This window comes from Merops nubicus, unplaced genomic scaffold, assembly GCF_000691845.1.
Source record: "Merops nubicus isolate BGI_N331 unplaced genomic scaffold, ASM69184v1 scaffold229, whole genome shotgun sequence".
NCBI classification, from domain to species: domain Eukaryota; kingdom Metazoa; phylum Chordata; class Aves; order Coraciiformes; family Meropidae; genus Merops; species Merops nubicus.
This window is the reverse complement of record NW_008632819.1, coordinates 96,605-110,211: the sequence shown is the minus strand read 5'-3', so window position 1 is coordinate 110,211 and position 13,607 is coordinate 96,605. Positions and strand designations below refer to the sequence as shown.

The following is a 13,607-nucleotide window of genomic DNA, read 5'->3' as shown; positions in this document are numbered from 1 at the left end:
TGATGCAGAGGTGACCACTTTTCCCTTCAGCTGATTAAAACTTGGACAACATCTTCAGTACAAGACAACAGATCCAGTCCTGCTGATCTCCCACGGAAGAGAATTTTTGCTGAAGTCTCAGGAGCTGGCAGGATCAGGCTCAGCCTGCAGCAGTTGCACCCATCACTTTCCTCAGTGGCAAATCAGGAAACTCAGTGAAAGACTGACTAGAAAATTCCCAGTGATGCATGGCAAAGAGAGTCAATGCTTCTTGCCTAACACGTGCTCTAGGGCAGATTCAGATGGAGTCCAGAGTATTTTTTTTCCCCCTTTAATGCAGAGAATTTAAGGAGGAAACTGATGAAGGAGAAAGCAGCAGCTATAGCCTGGTGGCAGTCAGGATGTTCTTCTGAGCACATGGTGGTCAGTAAGATTATCTGATCCAAGACTGCTGTGACCATACAGTATGGGCTTGAGGTTGGGTTTATGTGGCCATAAGCACTGGCTTCAGATTTAGAGCTAGAAATGACATTTCTTTTTGAAGAGATCTTCACTGAGTGTGCCTTGGCATCACCCTGTTGTAGCAGAGCTGTGTACCCTTTCCAAACTGAGTTCCCTGAGCCCAGGGAACAGGGGTCTGTTGATAGGTTGAGAACAAAAGTCTGCCCAAGTCAGTGGTTTCCTATGAAACCAGACTGAAACTCAACACCAATCACCCAATTCATTTGTGGAGGGGGGGAACTTCTTAAAGTTAGAGCAAAATTCAGACTTGGTCCCAGTTTGGTTCTTGCTTGAGGAGGAATTTTACATCACTGTGATGCTGCCAGCCTCTTCTGAGGTACAGCAAATTCAGGCTCAACACGTGGAACTACTGGGGTCATATATCCCTGCAAAGTCACTGGGAAATACTTCTATAAACACAACTGATGCCAAGCCAAGGTGTCCAACCCATTTCTTCACCTTCTCTGGTTCTTCCCCTGCTTGGCATGAAGCAAGCTCCCAGTTCCACCAGCCAGAGTGGCACTGGGACAGTCTAGGAGCTTTGTAAAGACTGCACTGGGCCAGACCCTCAGCTCATCTAAAGCCCCGTGGCACAGGCAGCTTGAGAAGGTTGATGCTTTTTATTCCCACCTAACAACCAGATTCATGAAGGTGCCAATGAAACCAGCATTCACTCAACAGTCTCATCATCAAATCTGAATAAGCCTTTTTTTCACTTTTTCATTAAAGTCAGGTCTTTAAGGTGACTTGGATTCAAGGGGATGAGCTTGACTATGAAAGCTCTCATGCATGTTCCTGTAGGAGAATGCAGCACCATACAGGTCCCATCACGGAGAGATTCAGCTTATTTGGAGCAGCTAGCTCAGCTCAAGACTTGTTACTTCACACCAGGTCTTGTTGAACCCTGTTCAGTTCACTGCAGCTTTGCCTGATACCATACAAAGACCACGGGTTGTGTCCACCTCCATAAATCACTGAGGAATACCAAACAGCACGTGACTGGTGTAACATGTTTCCCTTCTGTAGGACTGGAAAGGCAGGAGAAAAAAAAAGCCCATTGATCACTAAGATCAAACTTGCAGCAAGCCCCAGATAACGTCACAGATGATCACTAACATTTCAATATGAAAGAAGCGTGTCAGAGTTGGCTGAAAGAAACATTTGTGTCCAGAAACAGGCCTAGACAAACCATCATCATCATCATCTGGAACTGTCCAACCCTTCTCCTTGGGAATGTGTTTACCACTGGGAGCTTTGTTTTACCTAATGACAAACTATCAGATCCATGCTGGCCTTGCACCACTGTGTAACGGGGTGGAGAGATGCCAGCAGCCTCTTGGTGTGCTTCACAAGGACAGAGAAGTTATTTCCATTTGTTGCCAGTTCTCTGTTGTGGGTTTGTTTCTTTTTTTCATCCCTACAGATGAATTCCCAGCGCTTCCAATTCTACGTGGTTTCAAAAAATAAAAGGGATAGAGGGGAGGGAGAACTCTTGAACAAGTTGAAATGTTAAAGAAGAGAGGGAACCAGGAGAACAGAAAAGATGGAGAAGTGCAGTCAGTTGGCATATTGTGCATAGAAAGCAACTTTTACTCGCTCAATCTGGTGACACAGTTTGATGGCTGGACCAAGCTTCAGCTCCATGCACTCCTGCACCGTGGGCAGTGTCAGCAACAGAAGGGCTTGGCCATCGATGTCCTGGGGGTGAAAAAGACAGGGAAGATGGTTTGGTTTGTGAAGTGTGGAGGGCAGAAAACATAACCAGGTCTGGAGAAGCAAGAAGGGAAGCTTGCCCTGAAAATTAAGGTGGTTTTCTCCCACTTTGATGCTACCCACCCATCTCCTTTTTCTGGTTCTTCTGAAGTTGCCTAGTGTGTCTTCATAGCCTCCCACCTTGCCCCCAGTTTGGGAGAAGCCTCCCAACTGCTGAAATGCAAGACAACCTTCTAAAGAAACTCTGCAGAGTCCATGGAGGTTTGATTAGTCCCATGTTAGTCCATAACTGAGGAGCAGAAACCAGGGGGAGGCTGCAGAGAGCACACTGGCAGGCAGAGGAGGGACCTGAATGGAGAAACTGATGATGGTCCCACTGCCAAGTCAGACCCTTCCCCACCTCTTCTGGCCCATGATTTGCTCAGCACAGATTTACATCCACCTTGCTCCATGCCACATCCCCGGGTACACCCAAGACTTGCCTTGTTCCACCTCAGCTACTGAACAGCCAAGACAGAGGTGCCTGGACCACCCAGAGCCTCTGCAATCTCTCCTGTCCCAGAATCACAGACTGGTGTGGGCTGGAAGGAACCTCTGGAGGTCACATCCTTCTGTCAGGCACCTCTATGCACCAAGCTCCAACAACCAGCATCCCAGACAAAAGCCATTTTATTAGGGATTTCTGCTGGCTTTATGATCCTCTTCTTAATTAAGAGCTCAAGTCCTCTTTATTCTTTAATGGACTGAGAAGCAAGCTACAAAACTGCTTTTTACCCTGCAGGGAGGATCAACCTCAGTGGAGGAAAAGCAACTCCCAGGCAACATAAACTCCCCAGGACAGCTCTTATCAGACAGCATTAAAAACAAGGAGGATTTGGACACCTTAAGCACTGCTTTGATCAGGACTGTCCACAGCTCAGGTTCTCCCTCCACTGAAGCTTGATGGCATGGCCCATTGCAGCAGAGCTTCCTTGCAGATCACAAGGAAACGCTCCAGTCATCTGTGTCTGATTAAAGCCCTCATAAAACTCTTTGGCAAAGGAGAGACGGTTGGATTTCGAGCCCTGGCGTGACTCCAGGCTGATTAACAAATGGTTGGAGCATGCTGAGGCTACAGCATCTTGTTATGGAGAATTTCAGCCTTGCTCTAGACTCACACTTCAACTTCTCCCAGCCCAAGCAGCTGTACTTGGGTAGAGAGTTACTCATGGTGAAAAATCAGAGACAGTTCAACGTGCAGGTGGCCAGACCACTGACTGCCATCAGCTATGGCCTAATTAACCACACTTGCTTCTTACTAACTGATTTCTTAGTGCTGCCCTTGACTTTCAGCAGCAGCTGCTGCCCACTAGCCAAGCAATGGCTGTTTCTATATAAATTTCACACGTTCACACTGACTTGAGATGAAGAGCATCAGGTTCTGCTCCTGGACACCTATCTGCTTAATGGGGAGATGTCTGGAATCTCCTAAATTTAGGTCATCCAAGGGGCCTGACTGTCAGATCTTCAGATGGATGCAGAAGAAGTGTCTATGTACTCATAGCATCCAGGTATCAGCAACAAAATTCAGGCAGCCAGTTTGGGTTCAAGCAGAAGTCTTCTGCTTCCCAGGCCAATACTGTAATGCAGGGTAGGATGCATGTGGCCAGGAGAGACAGCTTGATAGGTACCAAATAACCACTCTCTATTGGTGCACCGAGGTGCCTCTGTGACACCAGGATGGTGCTGTGGACCTGGGCATGAACCAGAAAGTTCTAAACGTCCTGCTTTTCACAAGCACTCCAGCTGGGGTGCCTCTGGTCTCTCTGAAGATCTGGCAAGGCTCCGATTGAAGTTTCCAAGGGTTTCCATGCCTCACCAAAATCCATGCTACAGCTTGCCCTTAGGGGATCTGATCCTGACCTCTTTGCCCAAGCCCCAGCAAGCAAGGTGATATGCAACGCTCCTTTTTTTTTTCCTGTGTGATGTGAATAAGCACCACAGACACAAAGAGAAGAGTCACATGAAGACCTCTACCTGCTCCTGAAATATTTTGGCAAGGGGTGCACAGTCGGTCAGTTTAATAAACCTCACGACATCAGTCACAGTCCACTCCAATGGATTACTGTCCAGGATGAGCTTCTCCTCCTCCTCTTGCTTAATTTCCTACCAAAAAAAAAATGAAAATAAAAGCTCTCATAAAGAAAACCACCTTGTGTGGAGAATGAGGGCAGGATGCCCTCATCAGATGAAGATGGCTTGCCACTGAAGGTTAGTTTAGGAAGAATGATGCTAATAATTGGGAGGGATAAAGGGCCATCCTCACCTCCTTGCCTTGCACGCCCCTCTCTGCCTCGCTGCAGGAGTGGGGCTGGGGTCTGCGGCTCCGCCGGGCTCTCTCCATGGCAGGAGGTCTCTCCAGCTCCATGCTGCTCCTCAAGGTGACCGCCCGCCGGGGCCTGGCGGAGGGGACCTCAGCAGAGGAGGTGTCTGTCTGGTCATCCCGAAGCTCCGAGCTGGTTTCCTCACTCCCTGTCTCATCTGGCTCATCCTCTTCGCTCTCCTGCACAAGGACCAGCAGAGAAACAGCATCTGGGCTCCGAGGTGGACACAGCAGCAGATCAACAGGCAGGGGGTCAAGCTGCAGAGACGTGCCCACGCCAGTCCAGGGTGACATTTAGAGTAACCAAATCATCTCGTTTTCATGACATTAGCTCTCCACTGAGATTTGTTACAGAAGGTAGAAGGAAAAAAACTACACGCTGGACAAATCCTTTCTCTGTTTCTAACAAAAGGTCAACGGCAATAATTCATCTGGCAGAAAATGTTCCTGTGCTGGGCTCGCATCTCAAACCTTGTGGCACTGCAGATGTGCACGAGATGAGGAAATGGAAAACACTAGAAGGCTAGAACAAAACTCAGGTTGCTTCAGGTGAAATAAAGTCAGCAACAGGCTTGAATTTAAACCTTCACCTTGCTTCAAACTGTCATGGGTGTCATCAGTGTTGAAAGGAAGAAAATTTGGGTGCCTTTTAACAATACCTCCATGTACAAGTGCCTACTTACACTTGATTTCTGAGCTGGCATTTCTGTAAAACCCAAGACAGGATTTCACCCAGGTTTCCCTGCTTTCAGCCCAACACCTAACTGATGAAAGGGAAGCACAGATTTCCATTTAAAGGATATTATACCAGATTCTTGTTATTTCTGTCACACAGAGCTTGCAAGCACACATCCACTGATGGGAGCTGTGCATTTTGAACTTTAGATATATATAAGTGGCCCAAAATGTCTTCAACAGCTTAGCTCTGATTGAAGTGTGAGCATGCATCCAAGACATATGCTTAGGCCTTAAGTGAAAGAGAAGTTTTAGACAGTTATATTGGCTGAAAGGGTGAAAAAACATGGCTAACAGCTGGTTTTGGCTTAACATGAGTTTAAATTCCTTTGAAGCAGGTATAATCTAAGGAAATGAAGCAGAACAACGCCTAAATGAGGGCATGAAGATGCAAGCAGTCAACTGGAAGCTGACTAAAATATCCCCCTCCAGCTGAATTAGAAGGAATTTCAAGTAAATCCTTTTTACTTCACCTTGCAGAAAGCAGCAATCATTGGGACTCAGCTGAGAAAAGGTAACCACACATCAGCTTTGTCACTGCTGCCATGGAAAAACCACCTGGGAATGGTCCACACGGAACTAACCCTGCTCCAGATTGTATCTGGACACAACTCATTGCTGAAGCTGGAATCCTGTCACAGCACACTGGAAAGACTGAGGTCTCAAATACCACATATCATAGAATTACAGAACAATTTGGGTTGGAAGAGACCTTAAAGATCATCTTGTTCCAACCCAACTCTACCATGGGCAGGGACACCTCCCACTAGACCAGGTTCCTCCAAGTCCCATCCAACCTGGCCCTGAACACCTCCAGGGATGGAGCATCCACAACTACTCTGGGCAACCTGTTCCTGTGTCTGACCACCCTCACAGTGAAGAACTTCTTCCTTTGGGACACAAACCACTTGTTTGTATTCTAATGCTTCTAAAACTTCTATTCCTTGATGTGAATCAAAAATACTACACGAGGTTAATAAAAAAATAAAACCCCTTGTAACTGCAATGGTCCATGAGTTATTATTTGTTATAAAACTTGGAGATCTTAGACAGACAACAGACCTCCTTCACTGTGCTAGATGCTGTGCAAAGCATCTAACAGGCTCATCTGCCTAATGGCTTACAAGGAATCAAAACACCCCAAAGATGTAACACCACACAGCACGTTAGCTAGTGAGGATTAGGAAGGCAGGAACAAAAACTCTCTCTGTTAACTCTGGAATGGACAAGGGTAGAAGTCCCCAGAGTGTTTCTATAAAACCAATTTGACCTCAGAAGAACAGAGTGATTCAAAATGGAAAGTGGAGCATCGAGGTCTGCTGAGAAGTCCCTCAAAGGAAAGATGGAGATGGGGGACAAGAAATCACTGATTCCTGATTTTATCCCAGAGATGCACACACCTCTGCAGAGCCTGCAGCATTCAGATCCACAGCTGATGACCTCCTTTTCTTCTGCACAAAGATGGATTTCCGCCTCTTCCTGCGTCTGGCGGGCTTGACATGGCCACTCTTCATGTTGTTGTTCTCCCCAATTGGTGGCTTAATGATTTTTTTCCTCTTCCCATAATAATAAGCTGGAGAAACGAGGCAAAATAGCTATTAAAAACTTTAACCAATAAGAGAAGGAAACTTTGGCTTGCTTCTTGTTACTGATTCAGTGCTGCACTCTAAATGCACTTTTATGAGAGACTTTAAAATACAGAGATTTGGAAAAAATGTCCAGTGTAAATATAAGATGTCGTCTTGGACTAGCACAGTGTTACAGCTCTTTTGTATATACATTTATTGGCCATGAGTGAGAAGTTCAGAATTTAACCCTACAATATGCACTTGGGCAATGCTGATTGATGAGACAATCTCTGCTGGAGCTCCCCCAGCTGTACTCTTCCAGCTCTCCATCTGCTGCCAGTGGGAGCTAGGAGTCTAGCTCAGGTGTAGACTTCTACACAAACCCATATTCAGTGATCTGAATCTCTCCCTGAGCCCATTTCTCCTTCTACTCTGGTGCCAAACTGAAGCTAATGTATTTAAATCAATCATTTTAGTTCCTTGCAACCTTTGTGGAAGAAGGACAGCACCCACTTCCACTTTCCTGACCTTCTTAAGAGCAGGCAATATCAAAAACATTGACACCAAAAAGTGTTGAACACATTCCTAACTTCAGCCTTCCTGAATAGGAACATGTTTGAATACAAAACACCTTAAGCAGATCAAGTCAGTGCTCCCAGATGTCTCAGAAGCAGCAGTTTAAACCTCAGCTGGCCACTGCAGGTTCCTTTTCAGTGCTCCTTATATTAACCTGACACACAAAGAAAAGTCAAGACTTGCAAAAATTAATGACTTCAAATGGATATATTAGGATGGAGTGAGATGGGCAGTTTTCTGGAGATGACTATTTCTTTGTACAGGACACTAAGGGAGCCTACAGTGGCCTGGTGAGGATTAAATAACTGCACTTAGATGAGATGAACCCAACTCAACATTAACGTATCACACAACTCCTGCTCCTCACCACTACCTCACGCCCTTGCTCCGACTCCCAACAAGCAGCATTCTGGCCAATACTCACTGTACTTGGTTTTTGTATGAATGGAGCAGTTCTCTGGGCACACTTCAGCCACCAGCACCGGGCTGAACAAGTTGGGGCAGCACTCCAACTTTGCACAGACCCTCCTGCAGAAATCCGCCACCTGATCCGACGTCCGCACGATCTTCACCGTTGCCCTGTACGTCTTCCCTCTGTACCTAGAAAAGAGAAGAGCCCAGGTCACCCACCAAGTGATGCCCTTCCATCCTACAGACCAGTCTCTCCTGTTAGGGAGACACCTCCTCTCATGACTTTTGAGAGAGTATCTCTCTTGGACTGGCAGGCAGAAAACGTCTACTGGCTTTAGTGGCTCCAGCTGAGGTGGACTTGAGGAAGGGAAGGCAAGGTTGAAATGCATCAGTGGTGTGGACATGATTTAAGAAGTACTGCAGGTGCTGACTGCACAGATGTGTAGATGTGTCAAGAGATGGAAAAAATCACAATAGGCTTGGTGAGGATACAACACAGGACAGCAAGTCCATACTATAAACTGATGCAAAGTTTGGGAGAGAGGGATGTAGTCTCTCTTCAGAGATTGATCTGTGATGAGAAGCTTCCTGGTCACCACCCTGTGTCTGGGCTGCACTGGAGACTGCCTCTGTAAGCCCCAAAACCACTTTTGGTCTTTTCCACTGCTGTCTTTCTTATCACATTCCAGCTCACAGCAAGCCCATAGTTTCATACACTGTGTAGGTGTCTCTAAGTGGAACTGTACTGTCTGCCACATGAGGACCAGATGACTTCAGTGCTCTGAGATGTGGGCAACACAAGACCCAAGGAACTGATCAGGAGTCTCTTGAGTTGTTTAAGCTAAAATCTGATTCCTACAGGGAATGATTAAAGCAGAAATCTGCCATGAAAGGTTTGTCTTAAATTTGTTACCCCTGTGCTACTAAAACATTTATTTCAGTGTTTTATACGAAGTGTTTCTGAGTGATAAACAGCTAAGAGAGACAGAGTTACATCCCTGCTATAATACAGTGCAGACATGAACTCTGCAAAACCAATTATCCCCATAATTTATTAAACAGCAGCACCAAGCTAAGATAAAGTTTTTAAAACATCTCTTAGGCAAGAAATGCAACACAAGAGGCAAGCATGTGAGCACCTGGTGCTCAAGCATTATAGGGGTGCTTAGGAAAGAGAAAAGGAACACACACAAAAGAGGGGGAGACAGTGAAAGATTAGTTACTGGGTGAGAGGCAATGAAAGGCAAAAGCACATTACCAGGAAAAATGAGGCTAAGCATTTGTGAGTGTATTAAGACCCACAGTTCCCTCACAGCAAATCAGCTCCTGATAGTCAGATATGGAAGAGGAAGAGGAGGAGAAGGTGAAACAAAGGAGATGAAGCCAGAGAGCCACAATATGCAGCATGTGCCCAGACTCTGTTCTCTCTATGAAGGTTTTACTGAGTTGCACAAAGCTACTGAGAAACCACTTTTTGCTGCTCTCCCTCCCAAAAGCTCTTTCTGGAAACACTAGGGTGTAAGAAAAGGGTTTGAGACTGGTACATAAAGTGTGAAAGAGGCATAACCAAACTAAACTGGAATCTGAGAACAGCCAAGTCCAACCACCCTCATGTCGGAGAAGACTTGATCCAAAGTCTCACCTCAACACAAAACTCTTCCACAACCTAAATGACCATTTCCCCAAGGTATTAGGCACTTGATACCTCACTTAGTGCCTGAACCAGGACCCCAAGTCATGGAGACAATTCTGGACTCATTCATATGAATGAATGAATGAATGACCTAATTAGTCAACTCCTCATGCACCCCAAGAGACCTGGACACATGATGCAACATGGGTGGAGGATGGATGGATGGATGGATGGATGGATGGATGGATGGATGGATGGAAAAAGTGTTCCACCTACAGATCCCAGCTTCCTTATGAAACAGCTGCACAGACAAGCTGGCTAAAGAGGCTTTGGCAGTACTTAATATCAAAAGAACAAATTCCACAGGCATTTAAATACATCTGCTTATAAACATTCTATATTTCTTTCCCATGTGTTTGAAAAGACTCCTGCCCTTATTACTTCTCCAGGAGCCATGAAGTTTAACAGCAGTCTAGATCATTAGGTCAAGAAGTCTGACTCCTGTGAGAGGCAGCAGAATTTCATTGGATTACCTTCACTTGAACCTCAACAACTTTGGTTGGACTAAAGCATCACTTCCAGAGAAGCACCAGCCTCCCCTCCAGGGTCTCCACACTGGACGAATCCTGGTAGGGGAGCACTTATACCCACACCTCATGAAACCATGCCTCATCTTAGGTCTGGATGTGTCTGGACTCAACTTAGATTCAACTGTCCTTGTTCTGACTTTCACTGCCAGGATGAAAAGACTGAGTCTGGTTTTGTTTCTCTGCAAAAGCACCATAATCAAATTGCCTCTTGATATTCCTTCTTATAAGGAAGCTGCCTGATGGGTATTACTCAAGGATGGCTGATTTTTTTCCAACTGTGTACTATTGTGTTTGGCTGCCCAGAAAGGACCCATTGTACTAAAGTGCCTGGTAAAAGAAAAAGATGAAACTAGGAAAACGAAGAACTGACTGATTTCAGAGTCTGGTTGGAATGCAACACACATAGTAATTAACAGAATGGATGGCAAAACAGAGGTCAACATGATTGCAGCAGTCAGTCTCCATAACCCAAGGTGTTAGTACTGGCTGCAGGAGTATTTTTTACATGATTTTGGGCTTGGCAGCACCTCTTTCAGCTATAAACCAGGTTCTACTAATATTTTCCATATTCCTCACATACTAAGGATTTTTAACACTAACACCACCAAATGTAATCTGAGCTCTTCTGGGACAACCACGTGGAAAGAGCTCCTCTGGACATAATCAGAAAACCCTTTTCTGTTAGCAATGCTCAAAAAATTACCAACTCCTGATATCCCTATTGATGTTTCCATACTAGAACTCCTGTCTTCCCAAGCACCTGTAATCAGTGAGTAACCTGCCTGCACAGCGTGGCAGCACTGGAGACCTGGAAATAGCTCTGTCAAGCATAAGACTTTCAGTTTTCTTAGAAAACACTGCTCTTTTAGAGAAGATTTTTCTACCAAAGCCAAAGAAATCTTCCTTTCCTCTCCCCCATTCTCTTCCTTCAGATCCCCAAAACTGGAGAAACTCTTATGGCTGAAAGTATTTCCATGAAAAATGTACTGAGGATCTTTGCTGATCCATTAGCAATGATATTAAACTCATATCACTTTGCTGGCAATTACATTCTTCTGTAAAGCCTCCTTTGGTGATAAAAAGGCTACAGGTTCATGAGAACCAAACATCCTCAAGGACCTCCAGTGAAGAATCATTTTGTGATGACATGAAAAGTCTTGTGCTGAAGACACTTCAAACAGTAAGAAGACTGAGACTACTCTCATTTTCAGCATAAGGAGTTCTGACAATCCTTGAGACTAGTTTGAACAACTCACTGGCTAAAAGCCTCAATTTCCTTTTGGGGGACCAAAATCTCCTGCCTATTCTTTTGCAAGAACCTTCCAATTTGTCTTATCAGCTTAAAGTTAAACCTCCTTCTGATTATACAAAGAAAGGGTTGAGGTCATTCCACTGATCCTAACAATTTCTGTCTCTGATACTTGGTGCAGAAGGCCACCTAGTCACACTATCTCACCCTTGAGGTGCCTCAAAAAGTATGTGGAAGAGCTGATGTGGAAGAACCAGATCATATGAGCTGTAGCTTTGTACTGACCTTCAAGGAGCACCATCAATAACTGCCTGCCACTTGGACTTCATATCACTGATTGAGTGCAACCCTTTGGGTTCAGTTGCCCAGTCCAAGTCCCACTCCTCACACACGTTCAACCCACACCTCCACAGCTTGGCTACAGGGACAATATGGGAGACTATGTCAAAAGCCTTGCTAATAACAACTTCCACTGTTTTTCCCTCAACCCCCAAACCAGTTATCTCATCACATCAGGCACAACTTGCCCTTTGTAAATCCATGCTCATTCTTGCCAGTCCTGCATGTTCTTGGAAAAGGCTTCACTCCCTCAAACAGTAATAGGGACCTGGGAGGCCTGAGAGAAACCTCTGCTAGCAAAGGTTGAGGCAAAGAAGACTTTGAACACCTCAGCATCACCTATCACAAGTCAAACACAGTCTTCTAAAGCATCCACAGTGAAAAGACTTTGAAAGGAAGCTTCATAAATAAGCAATGGTGTCTGTGGTGGGGGTAAATATTCCTAAAGGATTCCTACAGGACTTGGGCAGTACTCAAAATTTCATTTAATGAAGGAGTCTAGGAATACTTATTACTTTCTTATTTTGATTAATTTGGCTTCATACAAGACCCAGGAGAGAACTCCCTGTACATACTGATACTGTTTGTGTTCAAAGCCCTGCAAAAATCAGTGAGTCCAAGCAGCCTCACTTACAAGCCCTGAGAAATGAAAACCCTTAAAAAGCATAAAACCCCTCAAGCATTTTATGTAAAACTGGGAAGCCAAATCTAGACGTGGGCACTGAATTTAAAGCATCAAAACCATAAGAGCTGAACGCCTACGGCTTTGGCTGGCCCTCATGGGGACTCAAGAGGATCAGGCCTGACATTTCTAACCCATCATCACCAATAAATCAGGTCTGACTGTTTTCACAGAGAGCCAGCAGCACTGAGGAGCAGTGACGGCCACCACACATTCTCTGTGGACCATTAAATTGTTTATCTTCTTTGCAAGGCTAGTGTAATTGATTCTGTGCTGGCCACTCAGGACAGCAGCAGAATAAACTCCATGCAGGTTGCCCTAGGACTGAGGTAACACATTCCCTGCCAGCGTGGGATTCAGCATTTGGGCCAGTGGGAAAAATCATCCTCCTCTTCACCATCTTCTTCCCTCCCCCTCGCTCTACCCTACCACCGTGGCAAACAAGAAGCATCCAAGGAGCTGTCAGGCTACATCAGAGGAAGGTGGTGACACGACATGTCACATTACAGCACAGACACTCCTGCTGGCTGTAGAGCTGTCATCATTAGCAGCAAGACACCACCAGGAGCTGGTGTTGCTGCAGAGGGTGTAGACAGGCGTTTGCTCATTACAGGTCTCTAAGCTTCTGGAACACAACTGACTGTCACAGCTGATGTAACATGTCATGTGCTGTTTGTTTATCCCAGGGTGACTGACTTCATGTTTTCTTCTCTGCTCCTGCACAACCAAACACAGTTAAAACCCTCGTACGCCTCTTGATGAAGCAACTCAAGCAAATTCAGGAAGGAAAAATGAAGGAAGTCTTAGGGTACATGTCAGTTTTAGGGTATGTCAACCCTCTGTCCTCACTCTTAGAAGCACCCAGACTACCCTCAGGCAAGCAGGTATGATCACTGAGCAACACTGTGTGAACAGAGCTCCAGCACCAGAAGCTGGGCAGCTAAAGCAACAACGTGCTGTCCAACCCCATGAGCTGTGTCTCCTCAGGAGCCAGAGGACAATGCCACACTGAATGAGAATATACCATGCTCAGAAGTCACTCCAAAACTTGCTGTCCCAGCTCTGAACCTGTAATGATCCATTCTGTGGCTTGAAAATTTGAAAGATGGTCCTTAACTCACTGAAGAGTTAAGGCTGCTGCCTGCTGGGGTAGTCATCACACATGAACACCTACATAGCCTGTGACTGGTTGGCCAGCACAAAATACAAAACCTCCTTGTTGGAAAGCAGTAGTATACTTCTATCTGGCAGGCTGTGGAGATGGAAGGT

The 13,607-nt window shown here is 45.5% G+C and overlaps 1 protein-coding gene across 1 annotated transcript in view; it reads right to left on the bottom strand.

Moving 5' to 3' along the window:
• Positions 1 to 2,037: 2,037 nt before the first annotated feature.
• SFMBT2 (Scm-like with four mbt domains 2) overlaps positions 2,038 to 13,607 on the bottom strand; it is a 95,945-nt gene continuing 84,375 nt past the window's right edge. Inside the window, exons 16-20 of the mRNA XM_008948002.1 lie at positions 7,859 to 8,034; positions 6,691 to 6,863; positions 4,499 to 4,735; positions 4,210 to 4,338; positions 2,038 to 2,178 (exon numbers count right to left, since the gene is read on the bottom strand). Coding sequence (XP_008946250.1) covers positions 2,038 to 2,178; positions 4,210 to 4,338; positions 4,499 to 4,735; positions 6,691 to 6,863; positions 7,859 to 8,034 — 856 coding nt within the window. The remainder of the gene's footprint in view (positions 2,179 to 4,209; positions 4,339 to 4,498; positions 4,736 to 6,690; positions 6,864 to 7,858; positions 8,035 to 13,607) is intronic.